The 23,255-nt window shown below is 42.9% G+C and overlaps 1 protein-coding gene across 1 annotated transcript in view; it reads left to right on the plus strand.

Annotated features, from left to right (window-relative positions):
• Positions 1–23,255, plus strand: part of CFAP61 (cilia and flagella associated protein 61) — a 277,336-nt gene that overhangs the window by 253,259 nt on the left and 822 nt on the right. Inside the window, exon 26 of the mRNA XM_055306706.1 lies at positions 15,716–15,806. Within this exon, the coding sequence (XP_055162681.1) occupies positions 15,716–15,806 (91 nt within the window). The remainder of the gene's footprint in view (positions 1–15,715; positions 15,807–23,255) is intronic.

Below are 23,255 nucleotides of genomic sequence, written 5' to 3' on the forward strand. Positions count from 1 at the left end.
TTCTTGTTGGAGAGCCTCTGGATGTAAGGCTCATGGAATATTTGTCTTTGCATTTGGAGTATTTCTCATGGTAGGCATTTAGCAAATCCTTGCTTTTATTTTTTTTTAACTGTAGACCAGTGCTGTCCAGTAGAAATACAGTGAGCTACATATGTAGTTTTATCTTTTATAGTAGTCACATTAAAATCATAAAGAAAAAAGAAATTAATTTAATGGTATATTTTTATTTAGCTCAGTATATCCAAACTGTTGTCTTTTCAACATTTAGTACAAAAATACTGAAATATTTTATGTTCTTTTTTCTTTATACTAAGTCTTAAAAATCCAGCGTATGTTTTATACTTGTATCCCATCTCGGTTCAGACCGGCCACACTGCAAGCGCTCATAGTCCCGTGTGGCTGGTGGCTGGTCGCCCCTGGGCTGGGCAGCCCGGGTCTTGGCAGTTGCTGCTCTGGACTTCTGCTTTCTTTACCTACAAAACTGGAAAGCCTCCAAGAACTGTAATCTCATATCCCTTACAGTTCAAAAAAAAGAGGGGGTGGGAAGCTCTGGTATTTCATGATGAAGTGAAGACAGTGTTCCCTCTCAGAGTGAAAAGTCTTTCCACCAGCGACTAAATGGACTGGCCATTTCTTTGTACTCCCCTGTCCCTGGGCTCAGTGCATGGCGTACAACACCCTTGGAAGTATGGTTCGGCCATGGAACTCCTGTGGGCTCAGATCTGGAAACTTAACTCCTTGACCATTTCTTTACTAAGAGTGACACCACAAAGAGGCTAAAACAACTAGTGGTTTATTTTAAAAAAAAATTTTAGAGATTTATTTATTTGAATGAGAGAGAGAGAGAGAAAGAGAGAGAGAGAGAGAGAGAGAGAGAGGGAGAGGGACAAGCAGGCTCCTTTCTGAGCAGGGACCCCGGGATCATGACCTGAGCAGATGCTTAACCCACTGAACCACCCAGGCACCCCTGAAATTTTTATATCAAAATAATTTCAACTTCCAAAAAGTTGGCACAAATAGAACAAGTCAAAAGCTGCATAGTCTTCACCTGGATTCCCTAAATGTTAACATTTTACTATCCTTGCTTTATCATTCTTTCTCTCCGACTCTCTGTTTTCACACACACACGCACACACAGATGGGAAGACATGAGTCTTTTCCTGATGTTTGAAAGTAACCTGCAGAAACACGGTGCCCTCTAAATCCTTCAGGACGCCCTTCCTAAGACTATGACAGAATGCATTGTCAACATTTAAAGATGACGTGCACGAGAGATGAATGGACTCTTCAGCCATTCGGAGCTTGCCAGTTGTCCCGCTGCTCTCTTCGTACTGCTCCACGATCCTACACGACAGTTAGTTGCTGTGTCTGCTGAATCGTTTCCAATCTGGGACAGTGCCTGAGCCTTTTGCCTTCGTGAGCCTTCCCCTGTGAAAAACACAGGCCAGGTATTTTGTAGAACGTCTACCAGTTTGGGTTTCTCTGATGTTGCCTCATTATTCCGTCAGGTGAGGCCTTCTTGGCAGAACCGCAGGAGTGCTGTTATGTCCCTCCCAGGGTATCCTTTTTTTTTTTTTTTTTTTTAAAGATTTCACTTATTTATTCATGAGAGACACACACAGAGAGAGGCAGAGACACAGGCAGGGGGAGAAGCAGGCTCCATGCGGGAAGCCTGACGTGGGACTCAATCCGGGGTCTCAGGGATCACACCCTGGGCCGAAGGTGGCGCTAAACCGCTGAGCCACCCAGGCTGCCCCCAGGGCATCCTTTCGGGAAGCACCCGGTATGGACTCACCCCAACACTGTACTGTTGGCCAGGGCCGCCTGGCTGGGGTGGATGCTGCAGGTTTCTCTGCTGGAAATGTAGTGTTTTTTGTTTTGTAATTAATTAGTGATATTTTTGAACTATGCAAATATTCCATTTTTCAATCCTTTTCTCCACTAGTTTTTGCATCCATACACAATTCTTGCCAGAAACAGCTGTTACTAGAGAGCCACGGGGAGATTTTTGCAACTCCTTCATTCATTCTACACTTACTAGTTAGCTTTTGACTGTAAGGAAGAGCTGTCCCTACTCCTCCATTTGTTTATCCACTTGTCCATATCAGTGGGGACTTAGGGATTCTAGTACCATCTCATGGGTTATAATCCGTTGCCTTCATTACTGTGTGTGAGAGAAGTAAGAACCAGGAATGTGTTAGTTGTTTTGTTTTTAATGTAGGTTCCACGCCCAGTGTGGGGCTTGAACTCATGATCCTGAGATCAAGGGTCACGTACTCCACCGACAGAGCCGGCCAAGCATCCACTGCTTTGTCGAATTTTAATACTTGATTTCTGGAAACTGCAGACCTGCAAATATAAGAGTGACAAAGAAAGTGAAGGAACAGTTTGTGGCTTGTCGTTATATTTAGTAAAAGCCTCAGTTAAAAAAAATAAACACGTTAATTAGAAAAGCCTGTTATGAAAGCCTTTCTTTTTTTAAGGATTTTTTTATTTATTTGAGGGAGAGAAAGAGAGAGAGCACACAAGTGGGAGAGAAGGAGAAGCAGGCTCCCCGCTGTGCAGGCAGCTCCCATGCAGGGCTGGATCCCAGGACCCCAGATCGTGATCTGAGCTGAAGGCAGACGCTTAACCGAGTGAGCCACCCAGGTGCCCCTGAAAGGGAATTCTTTTAAACATGTGTTAATTATGGAATTACTATAAACCTGTATTAAACATGCTATATACCCTGTACCAGTGAGTGATATTTCTACTAAGCACCCTTTTAAAATTTAAAGGGCAATTAGTTTAACCAAAGGAATAATGAGGCAGCAAAATATCTTGCTTTTCTGGTGTTGGCTAGTTCCTGTGGCCTCGGTCTCACAAAAGGTAATTCCACCTGATTCCTTTGTTTCCCCCCCACCCTCGGACTTGTGGGGGTTTATACGTGCATATAAACACTTTTTTTTCTTTTCCTACAGAACATAGAGAGGAAATGGCCATGGCCGTAAGCGTGGCTGAGTGGCTGAGTGGCTGAGTGGCCTAATGCTAGGCTGTGCTCGCTGCAGCCTAATTAAAGGGAAATGGTTGTGCTTTCTATGAAGAGAGACACAGAATAACAAGAAGGGACGACTCAGGGAGGGAAGCTGAGCCCTAAGAGCTTTCCCTTTGCTGCAGAATTAAATGCTAACCTTGCCTCAGACTCTTCGGCCTGAATTTATGTAACAAATCAATGTAAATAGCTGGATGACTCCCAGGGCACTAGATTTATTGTACAAATTCAATTAATGCAGTCCCTAATAAACCAGCAATGTGCAAGGAAATGCCACAGATGGAAATAAAAAGGCAGAGATGTAGAGCTAGGTAGCAGAGACTCATCCCCGTGCTCTGACACCGGGCCGAGGGCCACCAGACCCACTTACCCCCTGCAGTGACAGGGCCGCTGGGCTTCCACTGGTAAACTTAAATAGAAGGTCAATTCTTCAGTCTATAAAAATATACTCTTTCTACAAGAAGACAGGTTTGCTCTGGCAGGTCAGCAAGAAGTCAGGTCAGAAGAAAACATGGCCCAGCTGGGCCTCAGAGGCGTGCACCTTAACCGTGGCCAGTTTTCCTCACCGCCCTCCTGAGATGGCCCAGGAACCACTGGGATGACTGTTTTGCCTTAACCGCCTCGTTCTTCAAAATAAACCAGCAAAACCAAGGCACTCTGTCTTTCCTCTTTTTATTTAACCTTCATCAATGCAGACAAAAAAATACATCGAGGCCTCAGTTTAACCATTTTTATGTTATTTTTATGGATTCCTACATAGCTCTTTGGTGCGTGGCAAAACATGATGGAGGCTGGTTATGAAGTCTCTCTTAAGTTTCGTGCAGCTGAAATTAATAGCTGCCATAAAACTGTGGCTAAAATAGTTTATGCAGACACCGTTGAATGTAGAAAAGCAATCCCCATGGACAAAAAATTGCAGAGTTGTGCCAAAGAAAGACTGTCTTCCAATTAAACAACAAAGTGCTTATCTTAATCATTTCACCTCTAATTCATAACAAAAGATCGGAGGTAGCTTACACAAATGTACACTATAAAATATAATCAAGAATGGGGCACCTGGGTGGCTCAGTGGTTGAGCATCTGCTTCCGGCTCAGGGCGTGATCCTGGAGTCCTGGGATTGAGTCCTGCATCGGGGTCCCCGCAGGGAGCCTGCTTCTCCCTTGGCCTATGTCTCAGCCTCTCTCTGTGTGTCTTTCATGAATAAATAAATAAAATAATTTTAAAAAAAGACATAAGAACAATCATCATCATCACCATCAAAGCAACGCAAGACATATAGAGCCCTTCCCCTGTGCCGGTCATAAAGGCAACCTTATTCCTGGACTGTCTCATTATGTCCTGATAGTAAGTCTTTGAGGTAAGGACCACTGTTCTCCCCATTTTACAGCTATAAAGGCTGAAGCTGGGAGAAGTCAAAGCTAACTAGCTCGAGATTGCATTAGTAACAAGCGGTACAGCTGGGATCAAAAGAGAAAGGCTTGGGTAAATGGGAAATGAAGGGCAGGACAGCCGTGTGAGAGGCTGAGCTGTATGCAAAGGCTGGGTATCTGGGCACAGGTCTTTATCTAGAAAATTCACAGCCTTGTCTTTGAGTTCCATCAAGGTCAAAATAGAGAAGGAAGTAGCATCAGTGGTTGGATTTGTGAGGGTCACAAGATAGATGTATTCTGTTCTCTCAGGTGAAGCAGCTTCTCCTGGTCTAAGTGTCCAGGATTCAGAGAAACAAATGGACAGCAGACAGACCTTTCAGATGATCCCGTATGAACAGTTATTTCTGAAAACCAGGACCCTAGGGGCCAGGGAGGCAGGAAGTCTGTGCTCTGTCCTCAGCCCCACCTGGGTGCTGACACTTACTTATTCAGGATAAATGTGCTCCAAGAATCAGTGTTCTTTAAGACACTGTGAATAAAGCCTCAGAAGATTTGTGCCTGAGAGAGAGCATGGCCTCCCCAAGTCAGTGTGGGGGTGCCAGGGCCCGTGGGCTGATCAGGATCTCCCTCTGGAGGCAGTTCTGCATGTGTCCAACTCACGGACAAGTGAGTCCAGGCCGTGCTAGAGGCCTGCAGCCAGTGGCAGCCTCCGAGTCCCCCCAGCCCTCCGACCCCCCCGCAGCCCGACAAAGGCTTCCCGGACCATAGACACCAGGCTTTAGGCGGATCTGGCATCTGGCTCTAGGGTGCCTCCGGGTAGCTTGGTGCCCATCACCCCGTGCATCCCTGAGCCCAGAGCAGTAAGATGGAGGCAGTTCCCAAGCCACTTCTGCCCAAGACTAGAGTCTTGGTTCTAGTGCTAGTGCGTCGTAAACCATTTTTCCTTAGAGCAGTAAACCCCCATTATTGGTTGGGGCCAGTTCCAGACTGTGACAGCAAGATCATCACCGATCTTTAGCAAGTGACAATTATGACTGGTTGTCGAATGACTAGTTGGTTTTGCTTTCAAAATCATCAACCTTACCTTTCCAGAAATGCCTCAAAGCAGGAAATTGACCACATAGAGCTTCTAGCAAACTCAACTTGGGAGGGAAATATTCATAATCAGACTTCCATTTCAGACTTCAGGGCTTGTTTATTTGTTTCTGGCTGCCCCTGTAATACGTGGCATCCCTGAGTAAACTCTGCTGCCCCAGAAATGTGTAATTTAATTTCTGAGCAAACCTAGGGTTAACTGGAAATACTTATTTGTTCCTATTATTATTTTTTAAAAATTGTATTGAAATGCATGAATCCACTTTCTTCCATGGGCAGAATAAAATGACAATACAATCTTCCAGCACAAACACAAATCATTGCCTGTTCTCTGCCTTTCAGCCTCCATGGGCTAGCTGGGGACGTGCAGGGCAGCAGGGCTCTCCCATGGGCTTGGAGGTGACAGTTACGTACGGAAAACGTTTTGTGTGGGATTTTTTCCAGATTGTTTAATTTGGGGACTGGATTGAATCTAGAGTGATAGATACATTCTGGTCCCAGGAACATTAACAAAACACATTCTCCCAATTTTCATGAATGTAACTGTATGAAAAGAATTTTGCTCAACATAGATGCTACAGGGTCTTTGGGCTATTTTAGAAGACAGAGCCTCCATTCTCTTATTCCTCTTCAGAAACAGGATCCTGATTTATAGCATGATACATTATGCTTAAAATAAAGGACAATGATTCCCAGCCTCCCCTGTAGCCCAGGAAGCCATATGACCAAACTTTGATCAGTAAGACATAAATAGAAGTGCTATATGAGATTTCTAGGAACCGTCCCTAAAAGAGAGGGAAAGGGCCCTCTTTTTCTCTTTATCCATCTAAGAACATGTATGTGATAACTGGAGCTCAGTAGCCATTTTGCCCCACGAGGCCCAATGCCCTCTGGATAGTACTATGCTCTGAAGTCTGTGGAATGACCCTACCCATCCTGGACACTCCACCTAGCCTTTTTTTGTGTGGGAAAAAAATACTTAAACAATTTTTACAACTGTAATCAAACTTAATCTTAGCTAATGCAGGAGATACTGAGGAAATGGGGGTGATTCAGAAAGTTGCTAGAAATGCTCAGGAATGAGCATAGGGAAATGAGACTGGGTTGTGCAGTTGTTCAGAGCATGAACCTTGAGATCAAGCAGAATTATGGTTAAGACCCAGCTCATCCCTGTATGACCATGGGCAAGCTGTGTGGCCTTTCTGAATCCATTTCTTCATCTGGACAATGGGCTGGCAAGTACCACTTTAGAGGATTGGAATTAGGATGAAGTGAGATAATGCACAGAAACTATTTAGCACAGTGTCTGTGGGTTACTGTCCCTGGATGAACACAACACACCTCACCATCAAGCTGTCATGAAAAAGGACTTGCCCAAGACTGTAATAAGCACCTGCCAGGTGGTGTGACCTTAGGCAGTAGACCATATTCCTTACTAATTATGGAATAATTTTAATAAGAATTAGGAAAAGTATACAAGCACATCAAATCTGTGATTTGGCAGATATCATGGCTTAGGACGAGGAAGAAGTAGTTATTTCTGGGGATTTTTTAAAAGACTAATCAATCTAAGGAAAGTTTTTGAAGTAATGGGTAATGTCCCTGGAAAATTTATGGGTTCCCAAGTGCTGGAAGCTTGGTGAACAGTAGCCAAAGAGAAGTGAACCTAGAGATGCAGTGACAAAGACCTGAGTACAAGCAAACTGGGCAACCTCACTCCTGCTGAAGCCCCCTCCAGTCTTGCCCTCCCACAATGTGCCCCTCTGTGGCCTGCACATGCCTCAGTTTCCCCAACACTATTCCCTCTCCTGCAGGGTGTGCTTCTGGGGAGGGGACCACACTTGCACAGTGGTTTCCTCGGTGTCCAAAAAGTATCTGGTTGTGATTGATTAATGGCCAAGAATGACCCCTTCCTTCCCATTTTATAGCCATGGAGGTCAGGAGCCCTGAAAGACACTGAGGTCAGAGAAAAGAAAGGAGAGAAAAGTCCTCATGGGAGCACAGAGGGGAAGAAATGTGTATTCTGTGAGGGGTGGTTGAGTCAGCAGAGAACAGAGAACCAGAGCAAAACAGGTGCTAGAAATAAAGAAACAGGGTTTTGAAAGGCCTCCTTGGACCTGCTAGGATGGACAGATGGGTGCATGGCTGGCTAGGTGGGCGGGTAGAGGGATGGATGGATGGATGGATGGATGGATGGATGGACAGATGGGCAGAAGGATGGAAGAAGAAAGGAAGCTAGGACATAGCATGTGTTCTTAGCACCCATACCAGGATGGAGAAGGAGACACAGGGCGAGTGGCTTCCGAAAACCTGTTTGCAGACCTGCCTCCATCTCACCCAGACCCCTTTGCTAGGCTTTGCACAGCCGCATGCCTTCTGTAGCCCACAGGTGAATGACACCAGCCAGGCTGCTAATGACAGTGACAAGCCATGGGCGGCATCGAGTGAGCTCATGGCTACCACATGACTACGAGGACTCAGCATTGCCAAATATTATTTCTTTTAAGGAAATGCCCCAGATCAAATTTCCAAATCTTGCTCAGTCCCAAGCAGCCACATCTGTAGGTCATCCTAGCCCCAAAGGTGTCTGGGCACATCCTTGATGACATACCCTGACATCTGTCACTTTTTGCATTCTTGGACTGTAAATGCAAGAGACACGTCCCACCAGCCATGCTCCAGCCCATGGATACCACAGGCTGAGACTCGCTGTGGGCATGACCTACAAGCAGGTACTGTGGGAGGTGTCTGTCCTCCCCTCTTGAACCTAAGATGCTGTCAAAGAAGAGACTTCTTTGAAGTGAGAACTTCACTCCCCAGGAAAGCCTGCAGCCCCCCACTGCCCCACCCTGTATGGTTCCCCTGTTCTGGGAGAAAAGGCAACCCTTAGGGGAGCAGACCTCTGTGCAGGTGTGAGTGGTAGCTGGGGATCCTCTTAACCAGTCTAAAGATTTTATTTATTTGAGAGAGAGAAAGAAGGAGAACAAGCAGGGGGAGGAGCAAAGGGAGAAGCAGCCCCCCCACACACAAACACACTGAGCAGGGAGCCCCGCGCGGGGCTTGATTCCTGGACCCTGGGACCATAAGCCGAAGGCAGATGCTCAACCGACTGAGCCACCCAGGCACCCCCATAACAAGTGTAAAAGCAAAAACTATTATCACTCCAGGATAAAATTACAATGATTTTCATTTAAAAAGAAGAAAGATCTCGGGAAAAGGTATGCATTTCTTCTCTGCCCACCTGCCTCCTTTCCTCTAACTCTTGCGTAGCTGAGCCATTTCCAGGTGACCCTCAGCGGGCAGGGAGTGCAGCCCAACTCTTCGGCCTCTCTCCTCTCCTCCCCGCCCTCCAGGGAGGCCTTGCCTTGCAGTTAAGATCCAGGACTTGAAAGACCCACAACCTTTGCCCACTGTATTCTTTTCCCTTAGACACACGGGACTTTCTCCTAAGGCCAGTGAATGGGACTTCCTCCAGCGTGTCGGCGGAGTTGCTTTTCTCAGCCTTCAGTGTGGCCAATGGGCTAAGCTAGTTATCAGATCCCCACCTAGCTTATGTGATTTTGTCGATAAAATTGGCTGATTGACCAGATTTGGATGAACTCTGGACAAGTCTGATCAATTGCTTAATGATTGAGCCATATCGACCAGGAATGGCTAATAGAGTTCCACAAGTCGACATTTCCCAGGGATTCTGAGAAAAGAGTATCATTTGCAAAAGTGATGGAGAATTTAAGTCCCCACAAAGGACTTAGGGCCAGCCATTGGCAAGATGAAAAGAGACAATAGTGTCTTCTGTTGGGGCCCTGGATAATTTGTGTAAACTTTTTCTCACGGCTGTGTAGAAATGATTTGTGTGATGTTCACAGCCAGATCCACACAGCCACTGACAAGTCACCTTGTTGCTGTGTTCTTACCTGATATTTGCTCCTGAAGATTTCTAGGCAACCAGCTATGAATGTTACCTAGTTAACGTGGCTCTAGTTAGTCTTCCTTTTTTGAACATAAATTGGGAAAGAAGTTAGTATTTTCTTGTTTGTAAAAGTCCAATATTCAGGGGTTTCTGGATGGCTCAGTCGGTTAAGCAGCTGACTCTTGATTTTGGCTGAGGTCATGATCTCAGGCTCATAGGATCGAGGCCCACATCAGGCTCTGAGCTGGGCATGGGACCTGCTTGAGATTCTCTCTCTCTCTCTCTCTCTCTCTCTCTATGTCCCTTCCCCCCCACTCACTCTCACTGTCTCACTCTCTCTCTCAAAAAATTTCAGTATTCATGGAAATACATGTTTCCTGAAAGCTTATCCCTAATACTGAGTATCCATAGCACTTGGGGCAGTCAGTGGCGATGTGACCACAGCCTTGGCAAGGATTCCAGATGCTCCTTTCCTTTCTCTGGAGAAGGAAAGAAGCGAAGGCACAGGAGCCATTCAGTTTGTGGGAGAAAACTAGACCTAACTCTTCTCATAAAGCAAAACTTCCTTCCAACATCCTTAAGCAAACAGAGATCACCTTTGTTTGACTCTGTGTTCTTACCAATTGCAAAATGAGTTTGGTTAAATTCACAGCTTTTCTAATTTGAATAATGAAGCCTGCCATGTGTCTAGGGTGACTTAAAGGATGCCCATGGGGATCCATGCCTCTCTAAACCCCCTCTTACTCAAACTGGGAGCTATGAGCTGGTGCAGAAGCTCTCCGTCGAGAGGAGGGAGGACGGCTGGAGTTGGACCTCTGCTCCCACCTGCTCCTTCAATCTCCTAGGGACCAGGCTGTGCCTGATGCTGTGAGGACCCAGAGCCCACAGTGAGTAAGAGACCCACTGCCATTGGGCTGCTCTCAGCCATGATTGGCCTTGTCGGATTAGGGTTTGCGAATTAAGATTCCCAGCAACCTTCGACCACAGCAGATTGGGTTTGGAAATTCTCAGGGAGCAAACCTCACTCCAGCATTCCACGTGTGCTTGCTTTGGTTTGGTTTGGTCACAGAGCATATGGATTTTTAGCAAGTAGATTATAATGCCTCCATTAAAAAATGTCCCCTAAAAGGTCTAGCTCCCTGCACGTTATAGAAAATAGAAATCCGAATGGTTTTCATCCTAAACTGATGCCCACATCCAACACTTTAAAAAACCAAAGCCTCAAGCCACACAGCCATCTGTGTGAGGGGTGACTGGCAAGTTTGAGGGGCATCGTGTTCTGTGATGGGAGACTATTACTCTACTTCTGAAGGAAATACTGGAAATTTTTTTATAAAATTGTTACACAGCCCCATTTTCTCTGTCAGTTTCCTTTTTTTTTTCTATGTCAATTTCCTAAAGTGTTAATTGGCACACAGTTCAGAGGGAAGGAGGGACAAAGCGGAGCACAGGGGATTCTTAGGGCAATGAAACTGTTCTGTATGATGCTGCAGTAGAGGACGTGTGACATGATGCAGTTGTCAAACCCACAGAATGTGCAACATGACAAATGAACCCCAGTGTAAAATGTGGACCTTAGTTAAGAATAATGTATTGATATTGGTTCATCAGCTGTAACAAATGTGCCTTACCAATAATGCAAGACGTTAACAGGAGAAACAGAGCGGTGGGAGCAAGTGTACGGGAACTCTATTTCTGCTCTGATTTTTTTCTGTACATCTAAATCTGCTCTAAAAATAAAATCTTCTTTAATTAAAAAAAAAAAAAGGTAATTTGCCAGAAGCAAACAAGGTCTGGGGGAGGGTGGAAGTGAATTACCGACAGGGACAGAGCTACATAGGGCTTATGGGTGGTAAATGACCAAGGACTACAGCCCGGAGCATGAACAAAGAATGGGTGTCCTCATCATAGTGGCCACTCTGAGGTCATCTGGTGACGCCTTAAAAATCACTACCAAAATAAGAAGTTTCTCTAAGAACTGGGGAAGAACCTTGCAAATGAGATTCTTCTCTGGGTAGATTTTTTAGTATGTTTTTTCCTCTTAGTCAAAAGGACCCATTCCTTTTCACCACTATCTAAAGCACCTTATATCTAACGCCTGCCCTACAAAATAGCAGCTACTTCATCTGACAATGGAGTTGTGGCTAATTATATCCACCCCGACTCAAGAGCCTGACCTGAATCCTAATTTAAACAGAGCAGACGGAGAGAGTCTTGGAAACTGCAGATTATGTGCTGGTCATCTTCTTCTGAAATCCCATTCAGTTCTATATGCCACCTGGTGAGAGGTGCAATTGCAATGTATGACCTTCCAGTGGGGACTCCTGTTCAGAGACTGACCTGAGTCTGAAGTTGTTGTTTTACCCTTGGCAAAGGGTGTCACTTTATGCCTCTAAAGAGGCAATCTGGGTGGCAGGCTCCGAGGAATCTGATATTGTGCAGAAGCCACTCTCCAGACAGGGTAGGCACCCACACGCTCCTCTGGGCAGTGCACCAGCTCTCCCCTCCTCTGGGAGGGTTAGCATTTCATGATGCCGGTGTCGGTCACCCCTATAGGGGCTGCCTCTGAGGCTGCACTAAAATTGACAAGGAGCCTTTGGAAGTCAACTTCTTGGTTTAGCTTCTAAGGTATCTCTTTTCATTATACACTTCACTTTAATGGAACCTGGGAGTTCTTTCTTGAGAGACAAGAAACATCTGAATTGAATTCTATAAACTTTTCTCTTTTATGAGTAAAAATGGCTGCCACAGACGAATTCCAGGAGTATAGGTAACAAATGGTTTGCTACAGATATTGTCACCTTCTGGATGAGGGTCCCAAAACGTTTTCCCATAAGAGACAGTGTTAGGAAGTGTGAGAGAAATAAGATTTCAGGTCTCCCACATCACTGGTCTGCAAGCTGTTCAGTGTACTGTGATGAGAAGAAAGGGCATCAAATAGCCAGGTGCCCTTTCTGCTGGACACTGGCATGAGATGCATGGGGAGTTGCAAAGGCAGCAAAAGAAGAAATTTGTAAAAACATCCAACTTCTTTATGCTACTCCACCCTAATCCACACCTTTCCTCCTGCTTGCCGGCAGGCACTGTGCAGAAGGGCTTAGCAACTGTATTCTCAGAACATTAAGGGTCACATGCTTCTCCAGCCATCAGTGCTTGGCTTTGTGGACAGAGGCAAAGGGAATCTAGGCATTCAATAGTGGGCCAGAGTTGGGGGTGGGCAGGTTGTGACCTCAGGGAATGGGGTTCCCCAAAATTCCCTCTGTAAAGCAGATGATGAGGAGGACAGGTAGTTAAGACTGCCTGAACCGTGCCTGGGTTGTGAGAGCAGGGCCGTGCTGGGGTGAGGAAGGCAGAAAGATAGAAGATGTGGCACCTAGAAGGATGTGGCTGTAGATCCCTGAAACCAAGAGCTTGGGAACCCCTGATGGTGCTATGGAAACACACAGCAAAGAGCTCAGCAACTGACCAAAAGTACCCACAAATTTAAAAGGGCCCGTTGGTGAGCGCCTGAGTGGCTCAGTTGGTAAAGCCTCGCACTCTTGGTTTCAGCTCACGTTGTGATCTCAGGGTCCTTGAATCAAGCCCTGTGTCAGGATCCACGCTCAGTGAGGAGTCTGCCTGAGATTTTCTCCCTCTCCCTCTGCCCCTTCCGCCCCCACCCCATGTTCTCTAATTAAACAAAAATAAATAAATAAATAAATAAATAAATAAATAAATAAACATATAGCCTAGAAAACAATAAATAAATACCTAAATAAATAAACATATAGCCTAGATAGAGGGTATAATTGATGTTTTTGTCCACGAAGCTATGCTTTGAGGAGATGTGTCAAAACATCGCCCCACTGTGCCCATCCCTGCCAAGATGGCCACTGGTGCCTTTGCTCCAGGAATTAGATGGCTGTTGGATGTTGGCCAGGGTTGTAGGGGCCCAGAACCCCATACAGAATGCCCATCAACTCAGCTCCTTTCACTAAGGATTAGGTGGCCTTGAATAATTCCAGAGGCGAGCAGATTTCCTCTAGCACAAGTGCCCTTCTGATACCCTCAGCTTTGTTTGCTGGGGGGCTCAACAAGACCATCCTGAAATCCTGGTTTCACATATGGCCTTCCCACTCTTCCCAATGAGGCTCTCTTTTCATAATGCTGTGCATCTTGGGACACTTTGTAGAGTTTTGTCACCTACTTATTTAGCAGAAATTTATTCTATTTTAAGGAAAGACCAGTCAGGGCCAGGCAGTATACACAAGTGCAATGTGCGTTCTTTCATTCGTGAAGATCTATAAGATGCCTGTTGCTTGCAAGTGCTGTACTAGATGGCCATGGAGTGACTACAGTAGTCCCCCCGACCTTACCTGAGGGAAATATCTTCCAAGACCCCAAGTAGATGCTGCAAACCACGGGTAGTACCGAGCCTTTATATATACTGTGTTTTCTTATGCAGACATACCTACAATAAAGTTTAATTTGTAAGTTAGGCAGAGTAAAAGATTAACAACAATGACTAATAAGAAAATAGAACAATTGTAGCCATATACTTAATAAAAGTTATGTGCATATGGTTTCTGTCAAAATATCATACTATACTCATCCTTCTTCTTGTGATGATATGAGATGCCCACAGGATGAGATGACGCAAGATGAATGACATGGGCACTGTGACATAGTGTGAGGCTACTACTGGCCTTCTGACCATATGTCAGGAGGAAGATCACCTGCTTCCAGACCACAATTGACTGTGGGGTAACTGAAACCACTGAAACCATGGAAAGCGAAATCTAGGCTACAGGAGGTGCGGGGGGTGGGGAGAGGACTACTGTACACAACAGTCCTGACTGGACTCCTGCTTCTAGGAGCATGTCCCACCCATCACCTTCCTGAGGTTGCCCTGTCCCACTTCTGCTCTTATCTCCACTCCGCATCCCCAGGTGCTCTGTGCAGGTATTCCTGCTTCCAGGTGTTTGCATCTGCTGTTCCCTCTCTCTGGAGGGCACTTCCCCAGATCTCCATGGCTCTCTTGCTCCCTCCCCTGCTTGAGCCTTCCTTTGGCGGCCCCCATCTTTGCCTGACTTGTGTTTTCTCAAAAGCAGTTCTCATTACCCAACGCACCGTATGTTTACTTATTTATCGTTTATCAGTTTCACAGTGGCAGGGATGCTTGTCTGTTTTGATTCCTAGTGTTTTCCACCCCCAGACCCGGAACAGTGCTGAGCACATAATGGATGTTCAGTAAATATTAGTGGAATTAAGAGTTGAATGAATAACAACAAAGGAGGTAACTAAGCATGAAATTCGGTCATATTCTCGTCCAGCAAATAGGTGATAGGTAATAACTGATACATTGAATGCCGTGCTGATTGTAGCACAGAATCTTGTCATTACACTTGTCCTTTAAGGCCTCAGTGGTCCCTGGGACTCGTCACCTCCTTCCCTAAGAATTACGTTTGGGAAAACAGAAGGTGCTCGTCTGCACGTGGGCACCAGTTTTTCTTCCCCTGTGCACACACATGGCATCCATTAGCAGTAATGGGAACGACAAACTCATCCGGAGAAGAGCGAAACCCACATGATCAGCGTGTCTCCAGCACCGAAGAAGTGATGTTTCTGGTTCCAAGACATTTGGCATTAAAATAAAATAAGAGTTAAAATACCAATAAATGCTCTTGGTTCTCCTAGGATGCATCAGATTTTCCAGTGATCATCTGTAAATACAGGAGGACCATATTGTTCTCCATGTAAGAAAGCATTTATTCAAACAGTTTTCAGTGAAAAGTTAGCCAATATAAACACCAAAAGAGCTGCTCTCCTAAAAAGAGATTCAATTAAGCATCAGTGCAATTGTATGGAGACCATGTTGCAACACTGAGGTGGCCTGTTTTTCTGGTCATTATTAATCCAGAAACCTTAATGATGAACAACATTTGTGTTATTGTCTACCCAAATGTAATTTGTTTATGCAGCAGTTCAGTTAATCCTGCAATCTGTTTTTCTCAAATGAGGGCAGATAATGGAGACACCGTTCTTTACAAGTCTTCAGGCTTTTAAATTCTGATAAAATCAGGATTCTTCACTGGGTCTTGCCTCAGCTCTGAATTAAACCACTTTAAATGTAATTATGGAACCTGGCCTTACATCAGGAACATCCATTTAAAAAATTGATTGACCAGGCTGTTCCACGAGGCATTTTATGAGCAAACGATTGCAAAGGGGCCAGAGCTGTAATTTATAAAGGCAAAAAAGCAGGTAAATACTTTATTAGTGGTAATGAGAGGGTTTCCAGCTAACTGAATCTTTTCTTTCCTCCCTAGCTACTTCATGGAGCCATGGTGCATGGCCCTCTTTCACGATCGTTTTATTGATCTCAGGAAAGAGTTACGCCAGATCTTGACCTCCAAGGAGGTAAGAGTGATTAATAGATATGTGAGTTATCCCTTGCAAATTACAAGCAGTTTTTAGTTGTTGATCATTTCGACTTTTCATTCGCCCTTTTGGTTCTACTTTTAAAACCAACTATACTGCCTATAAACAAGCTATGAACTCTGCGAACATAGACAACAATATTTCAGGAAAAGTGGATTATTTAAATCCTTTTATAAGAGGCAGGTTTCTTTTTCCTTGTTACACATAACTGAATTTTCATTATCAGGTAACAGGCAGACTTGACTGGAAACTGGATCTGAGTTTTATCTACTTGTTTTCAAGAATGAACATTGCATTCCTTTAGTTTCTGCCCATACTTGCCAGCCATTCACTAAATGTGTGTGTGTGCGTATGTTTTATAAAAATGTAAAGGGAAGACAATAAGTATCCAAAAACACCTCTTTAATAACCAAAATTTCTTTCTCAAAGTGAGACTAATTGGAAGTTAGGCTACATTTCCCAAAGTCTCCACGTTCAAGAGGGAATGTGACTCTGCAATGTAAATAGTGAAATATTTGTGAATTTTAAATTAAATTATTTTTTTCAACACTAGAGTCTGTATCAGAGTTGTGGAAAGTTAACATCTATGCTCAAAAAGTGGTCAGATATCCATCCTAGATTCTCCCTTGCCCCAGTCAGACAAGGGCTGGGGCACAGCTTAGTGTCACCAGGTTTTACTGTCTAAATGGGCAAGTCCTGTGACTCTTACCACTTCCACTTGAGAGCACCCAGACCTGTCAAAGGTTCGCATGGTGTAGGCCACCATAGGGCAGCACAGCTGCAGATCATGTGCCAAGTCCCTACTGCATGCACTACTTGGCTCAACCAGAACAGGAACCCTCCAGGACACACTACAATCATAGTTTTGACTTTACCAACAAGAAGGCTAAAGAGCTGAGAGATTTTAAAGGACCTGCCATTGGTTACACAGCCTATGACCAGAAAGCTTTAAACTCAAGGGTCTCTCATTCCAAAGCCAGGCACATAGGCCCTGAGCCACATGGACTAAACTGTGTGATTTAGTATCTTCCCTACATTGTCCGTCTCCTTTTTGGTTTTATGCCTGGAGTCCAAGATGGGAAATGTAAATAGTTATATGAATCCAAAGCAGATTCAGATTGGGGGGAAATAGGTTTAAAATATAAGCCAAACTCAGTTGTCTTTAGGATCCACACAGATAGGAAGCAGGCAGGTAAATGTACATGAGGGAGGCAGAGGATACTGTGACCATACAAAGGTCATCCACTGCTAAAGTCACTAAAATTTGAATAAATGCGACAGATCAAATGGGTCCCTGCACTTTATGCTAAATCTGTAAGGGAGTCAGCTCAGGTTGAATTATGAACCTGAGTTGTAAGCCTGGTGCTACTGAATTTCACTCTATTCCTTAGGTCCCTCTCTTCCTCTCAGACTATGTTCTGCAGCTTATGACTACACCGTAGTAAAGACTCATTTGTTCTCCAGTTATCTCATCAAAACTCTCTGCCTAAACCCTTCAAAACTCCAGAATTGAGCTCCTCAGTTAATATTTTGCACAGAACCAAGGGGGTTTAGCATCAAGCTTAAAGGGGAAGCTTTCCTCACTCTTCCAAGTAAACTACCAAACCCAACAATAGTCACTTTTCATGGCCCTCACCAAGATAGCCTCAACCTTTTATCCATAACAAACATTTGGGGACACCTGGGTGGCTCAGTGGTTGAGCGTCTGCCTTTGGCTCAAGTCATGATCCTAGGGTCCTGGGATCGAGTCCCACATCAAGCTTCCCACAGGGAGCCTGCTTCTCCCTCTGCCTTGGTCTCTGCTTCTCTCTGTGTCTCTCATGAATAAATAAATAAAATCTTAAAAAAAAAAAAAACCCCAGACATTTTCTCTGGGTCAGTTTGTTAAGTATGAAGTCAGGTGGACTACAGGTCCTTTCAGTAGACCAGAAGTGACCATGAACATTTGTGGAAGACACACTCCTTAGTGTGGTGGCTCCCCCACCATTCTCATAGCTTTTTAGATTTCCAGAAAGTGAAATTTCTGGAAGAAAAGCCTCCACTGGAGTCTTGCTCTGCTTTCTGCAATTACATTTGTCAAGAAGGAAAGGTCAGAGGACGAAGTGGTGCATGCAGTGGTGTCTGCCTGCAACTCAGATCCTTGTGGAGCCATGGGCTACCTGTTTCCATCTCAGAGAGCAGTGGGAGGACTGAAGGAGGGAATGTGTACAAGTAAACAGCACAGAAGAACAGCTCCCAGTAAGTGCTGTCCACCCCCCCTCCCTCAAGTAACACTGGTGGAGACCTGCTGCGGTGGAAGCAGTACTCATATAGGTAGATATACAGGAGTTCATTTAAGAGTCTGGCAATAGGAAAATGAAGATAGCTTTCACTAAAGAATAATGGTAATTCTTTTTCTCAGATATTGAGATGATATAACCCATTTCATTTCACTTTCTAACTTGTCTATAGGAAAGTACAGCAGTCCAGTCCCATTAACTATGATATCCTATAACTCTCCCTCCACATGAAGAGAAAGGAAAAAAAGACTATTACCTTTGACTGTTATTATGAGTCATCTCAAATCTATGTATCATTTATTTTAAAACAAGCTCATTGTAATACCTCACAAGTCCTTTTGTGGAAGTAAAGAGAACAGGTTATAAATCCACTAGCATTGCATTTAGCTTTGGCTTAAGCCAAAGAGTCACAGACCAAAGTGTAATTTTGTATAGTCAAGATTATTCTTCAAAAGGATAGTAATTATAAACATATATGCAGGGGCACCTGGGTGGCTCAGTGCTTGAGTGCCTGTCTGCCTTTGGCTCAGGTCATGATCCCGGGGTCCTGGGATCAAGTCCTGCATCAGGCTCCCTGTGGGTTCTCCCTTTGCCTATGTCTCTGCCTCTCTCTCTGTGTCTCTCATGAATAAATAAATAAAATCTTTAAAATAAAATGAAGTCTTTAAAAATATAAATAAACATATATGCACCTAACAACAGAACTATATATATATATATATATATATATATATATATATATCTCAAAAGATGATAGAACTAAAAGAAGAGTAGTTCTAAAAAGCTGGGGAATTCAGTATCTCACCTTCAATAATGGATAGAACAACCAGAGAGAAAATCAGTAAAGAAATAGGGGACTTTTTTATTTTTTTTTAATTTTTATTTATTTATGATAGTCACAGAGAGAGTGAGAGAGGCAGATACACAGGCAGAGGGAGAAGCAGGCTCCATGCACCGGGAGCCCGACGTGGGATTCGATCCCGGGTCTCCAGGATCATGCCCTGGGCCAAAGGCAGGCGCCAGACCGCTGCGCCACTCAGGGATCCCGAAATAGGGGACTTAATGCTATAAACCAAATACACCTAACAGATACACACAAAAAACTCTACTCAACAACAGCAGAATGCACTTTGTTCTTAAGTGTACATGAAACATTCTCCAAGAGAGGCCATATGTTGGGCCACCAAGTGTTAATAAATTTTTAAAAGATTTAAATCATACAAAGTATATTCTCCAACTGCAATGGAATAAAACTAGAAATCAAAAACAGAAGGAAAAAATTCACAAAACTGTAGACGTTAAACACAGACTCTTAAGCAACTTCTTTGATTTTAAAGAAGAAATCAAATGATATATATTAGAAATACTAGAAACAAATGAAAACAAAACTACAACATACCAAAAGTAATGGGATATAGCTTAAGCAGTTTTCAGAGGGGAATTCATAGCTGTAAATGCCTACAGTTATAAAAAGGAAGTATCTCAAATCACTAACCTGATTTTATACCCTAAGGAAATTATACTAAATATGATACTAGCAGAAGGAAGGAAATTATAAAAATTTGAGTAGAGATAAATGAAATAGGGAGTAGAAAACCAGCAGAGAAAATTGGTGAAACCAAAAGATAATTCTTTGAAAAGATCAACAAAATTAACAAACCTTTAGCTAGACTAAGGATAAGGACTCTAATTGCTAAAATCAGAAATGAAAGTCGGAGGGGTGCCTGGGTGGCTCAGTCCGTTAAGTGTCTGACTCTTGATTTCAGTTCAGGTCGTGAGATCAAGCTCCTAGTTGGGCTCTGCATTGGGCATGGAGCCTGCTTAAGATTCTCCTATCCCTCTCCCTCTGCCTTTCCCTTCTCTCTCCCTCTCTTAAAGAAAAAGAAAGAAGAAATGAAAGTGGGAACATTTCCACTGATCTTATAGAAATAACGAAACGATTATAAGAGAATACTGTGAATGACTGTATGCCACCCAACTAGATAACCTGGATGAAATGGACAAATCTCTAGGAATACACAAACTACAAAACTGATGCAAGAAGAAATAAAAAAAAAACAAAACCCTGAAAAGTAAAGGTATTGACTTAGCAATCAAAAACCTCATAACAAAGAAAAGCTCAAGACCAGATGGCTTTGCTGGCAAATTCTATCAAACATTTAAAGAAGAATTAACAGTAATCCTTCTCTAACTTCTCAAAGAAATAGAAGGGAAAGGAGCACTTTCCAGCCCATTCTTTGAGGCCAGTGTTACCATGATACCAAAGCCAAAGACATCAAAAGAGAAGAGAACTAGACCAATATCCCTTATGAATTTAGACGCAAAAATATTATTCGACAGAATATTGGCCAACTAAATCCAGCAGTATATCAAAAGAATTTTACACCATGTTCAAGTGAGATTTACCCCAGGAATTTAAGAGTGGTTTACCATATAAAAATAAACCAGTGTAATATACCACATTAATAGAATGAAGGGAGGAAAAAATGCTGTTATCTCCATTGATACGGGAAACGTATTTGACTAAATCAAACATTTTTAATGGTAACACACGCACACACACACACACACACACACACACACACACACACTAAAAATCCTAGGAATAAAAGGGAACTGCCCCAACCTGATAAAGGATATTTATGAAAAGCCTACAGCTAATATTACACTCAGTGAAAGACTGAAAGCTTTTGATCTGAGATCTGGAACAAGACAAAGATGCCCGCCTTCACCACTTACCTTCAACATTGTACTGGAAGTTCTAGCCAGAGCAATTAGGCAGGAAAAAGAAACAAAAGGCATCCATGTTGGAAAGGAAGAAGTAAAACTATATTCTGAGATGCCATAATCTTATATGTAGAAAATCTGAAAGAATCCACAAAATGTTAGAGCTAATAAATGAATTCAGTGACGCTATAGGATACAACACATAATCATCAGTTGTCTAAATTAGCAAGGAAAAATTGAAGAGTGGAATTAAGAAAACAATTATATGTATAATAGCATCAAAAAGAATAAGATACTTGGGAATAATTTAAACAGGAGTGTAAGATTTGTACACTGAAAACCTCAAAATATTTCTGAAAGAAATTAAAGCAGAACTAAATAAATGGAAAGACATGTGTGTTCATGGTTTGGAGACTTAATATAGTTAAAAATGGCAGCACTCCCCAAAGCAGTGTACACATTTAATGCAATGCTCTCAAATCCCAATGGCATCTTTTGCAAAAGTGGAAAAATTCTTAGGAAATTCAAGAGACTCCAAATAGCCAGAACAATCTTGGGAATAAAAAAAAAGTTGAAGGACTTCATACTTTGCAACTTGAAAACATACTATAAATCAGCAGTGACAAGGACAGCATAGTACTTGTGTAAGGACAGATAAATAGGTCAATGGAATAAAACTGGTAATCCAGAAGTAACACCATTGACATGGAAAGATTTATATCATTAATCATTAGGGAAATGCAAATCAGAGCTATAATGAGATACCACTTCATACCCACTAGGATGGCTATAGTAAAAAGAAAAAGGAAGTAAGTGTTGGCAAGAGATGGTCATACTGAAGAGGAGAGATGTTCACATGGGGGGAGATGGTCACACAGAGAAGACACACTATGAGACAGACGCACAAAAATCTGTTTATAATCTAGAGCAGTATTTGTCTTAGATAAACTTAAAAGCTCCATTTTGTGATTTTTACAGTATTTACCCCATTGTCAGAACAGCACCAACATGAGTCCCAAATTGTCTACAATTATTGTGAAGTTGTTTTTGCTTGATACAATTCTCTGAAAAACTGGGGGATATTATGGGATATATGCTTGGGGACATGCTGACAACACTCAAATGTTTCAGCACCTCTATTATTAAGTCCTGGGCATCAGGTGCATTTTTCCCTGTCATTGTTTTGTTGAGCTGATTTAAAGCTGAAGTCTTCTGAGCCCCACTCACTGTTTTTCCAAGCAATGTGTGTGTCATCTCCAACACCTGGTAGTGTCTCAGCTAAATAACCCAATGCTAATTCTGTTATACTTCCATATCGTTTGAGCAAATTTTCCTATCTATAAAATTCTTAACTAATTTAACTTATTTTTATAATAAAATGTTGGAAAAACCACTACTATATTACAGATACACACTGTGTGATTCTCAACTTTAACTTTATTCTCTCTGAGCCTTATCTTTAAAGATGTCAATAAAATTTGACTTTACTAAGAACCTAACAGGGCTGTAGCCACATGAAACATCTAGAAGTTTTCATGTAAAAATGTTTAATCACTTCTTATTTTTAAAACACGTGTGACCTGCAGATCATTTTTACCTGTATTAAGAATATAAAACTGGGGCAGCCCAGGTGGCTCAGCGGTTTAGCGCCCAGGGCCTGATCCTGGAGACCTGGGATGGAGTCCCACATCAGGCTTCCTGCATGGAGCCTGCTTCTCCCTCTGCCTGTGTCTCTGCCTCTCTCTCACTCTCACTCTCTCTCTCTCTCTCTCTCTCTCTCTCTCTCTCTGTGTGTGTGTGTGTGTGTGTGTTGCTCATGAATAAATAAAATCTTTTAAAAAAAAAGGAAAAGAATTTAAAATTGCTGAACCTTGAGAACATTATGCCAAGTGAAGTACGCCAGTAACAAGAAGACAAATATTTGCCGTTTGATCGCACTTATATGAAGTCCCCAGAGTAGTAAATCCATGGACAGAAAGTAGAATGGGAACGGCCAGGAGCTGACAATGGTTGTACAATGTGAATGTCCTCAGCATTAGTGAATCGTACACTTTAAAAAATTGTTAAAGCGCATGGTGTGATGAGTACTGGGTGTTCTAGAAGACTGATGAATCACTAAACTCTACCTCTGAAATTAATAATACACTATATGATCATTAATTGAATTTAAATTTAAAAATAGATAAAACAAAATTAAAAAATAAACTCTTGTCACTCAAAGATTTCAGGCTTTAAGGGCAAAAGATTCTCTATTTTTCTTTTCTATAGCAATTGACAAAATACATGGTGCAATTCTGTTTTCTTCATAATTGGATGACTTTCTTATATGTGTATCCTGGGTTACTACTTAAATAAATTATCCTTTATATTTAAAAAAAAGGTTATAGCAGTAAATCTTATGTTTATTTTGCACAATTAAAAA

The sequence above is a fragment of the Nyctereutes procyonoides genome, unplaced genomic scaffold (assembly GCF_905146905.1).
Source record: "Nyctereutes procyonoides isolate TBG_1078 unplaced genomic scaffold, NYPRO_anot_genome, whole genome shotgun sequence".
In the NCBI taxonomy this organism is placed as follows: domain Eukaryota; kingdom Metazoa; phylum Chordata; class Mammalia; order Carnivora; family Canidae; genus Nyctereutes; species Nyctereutes procyonoides.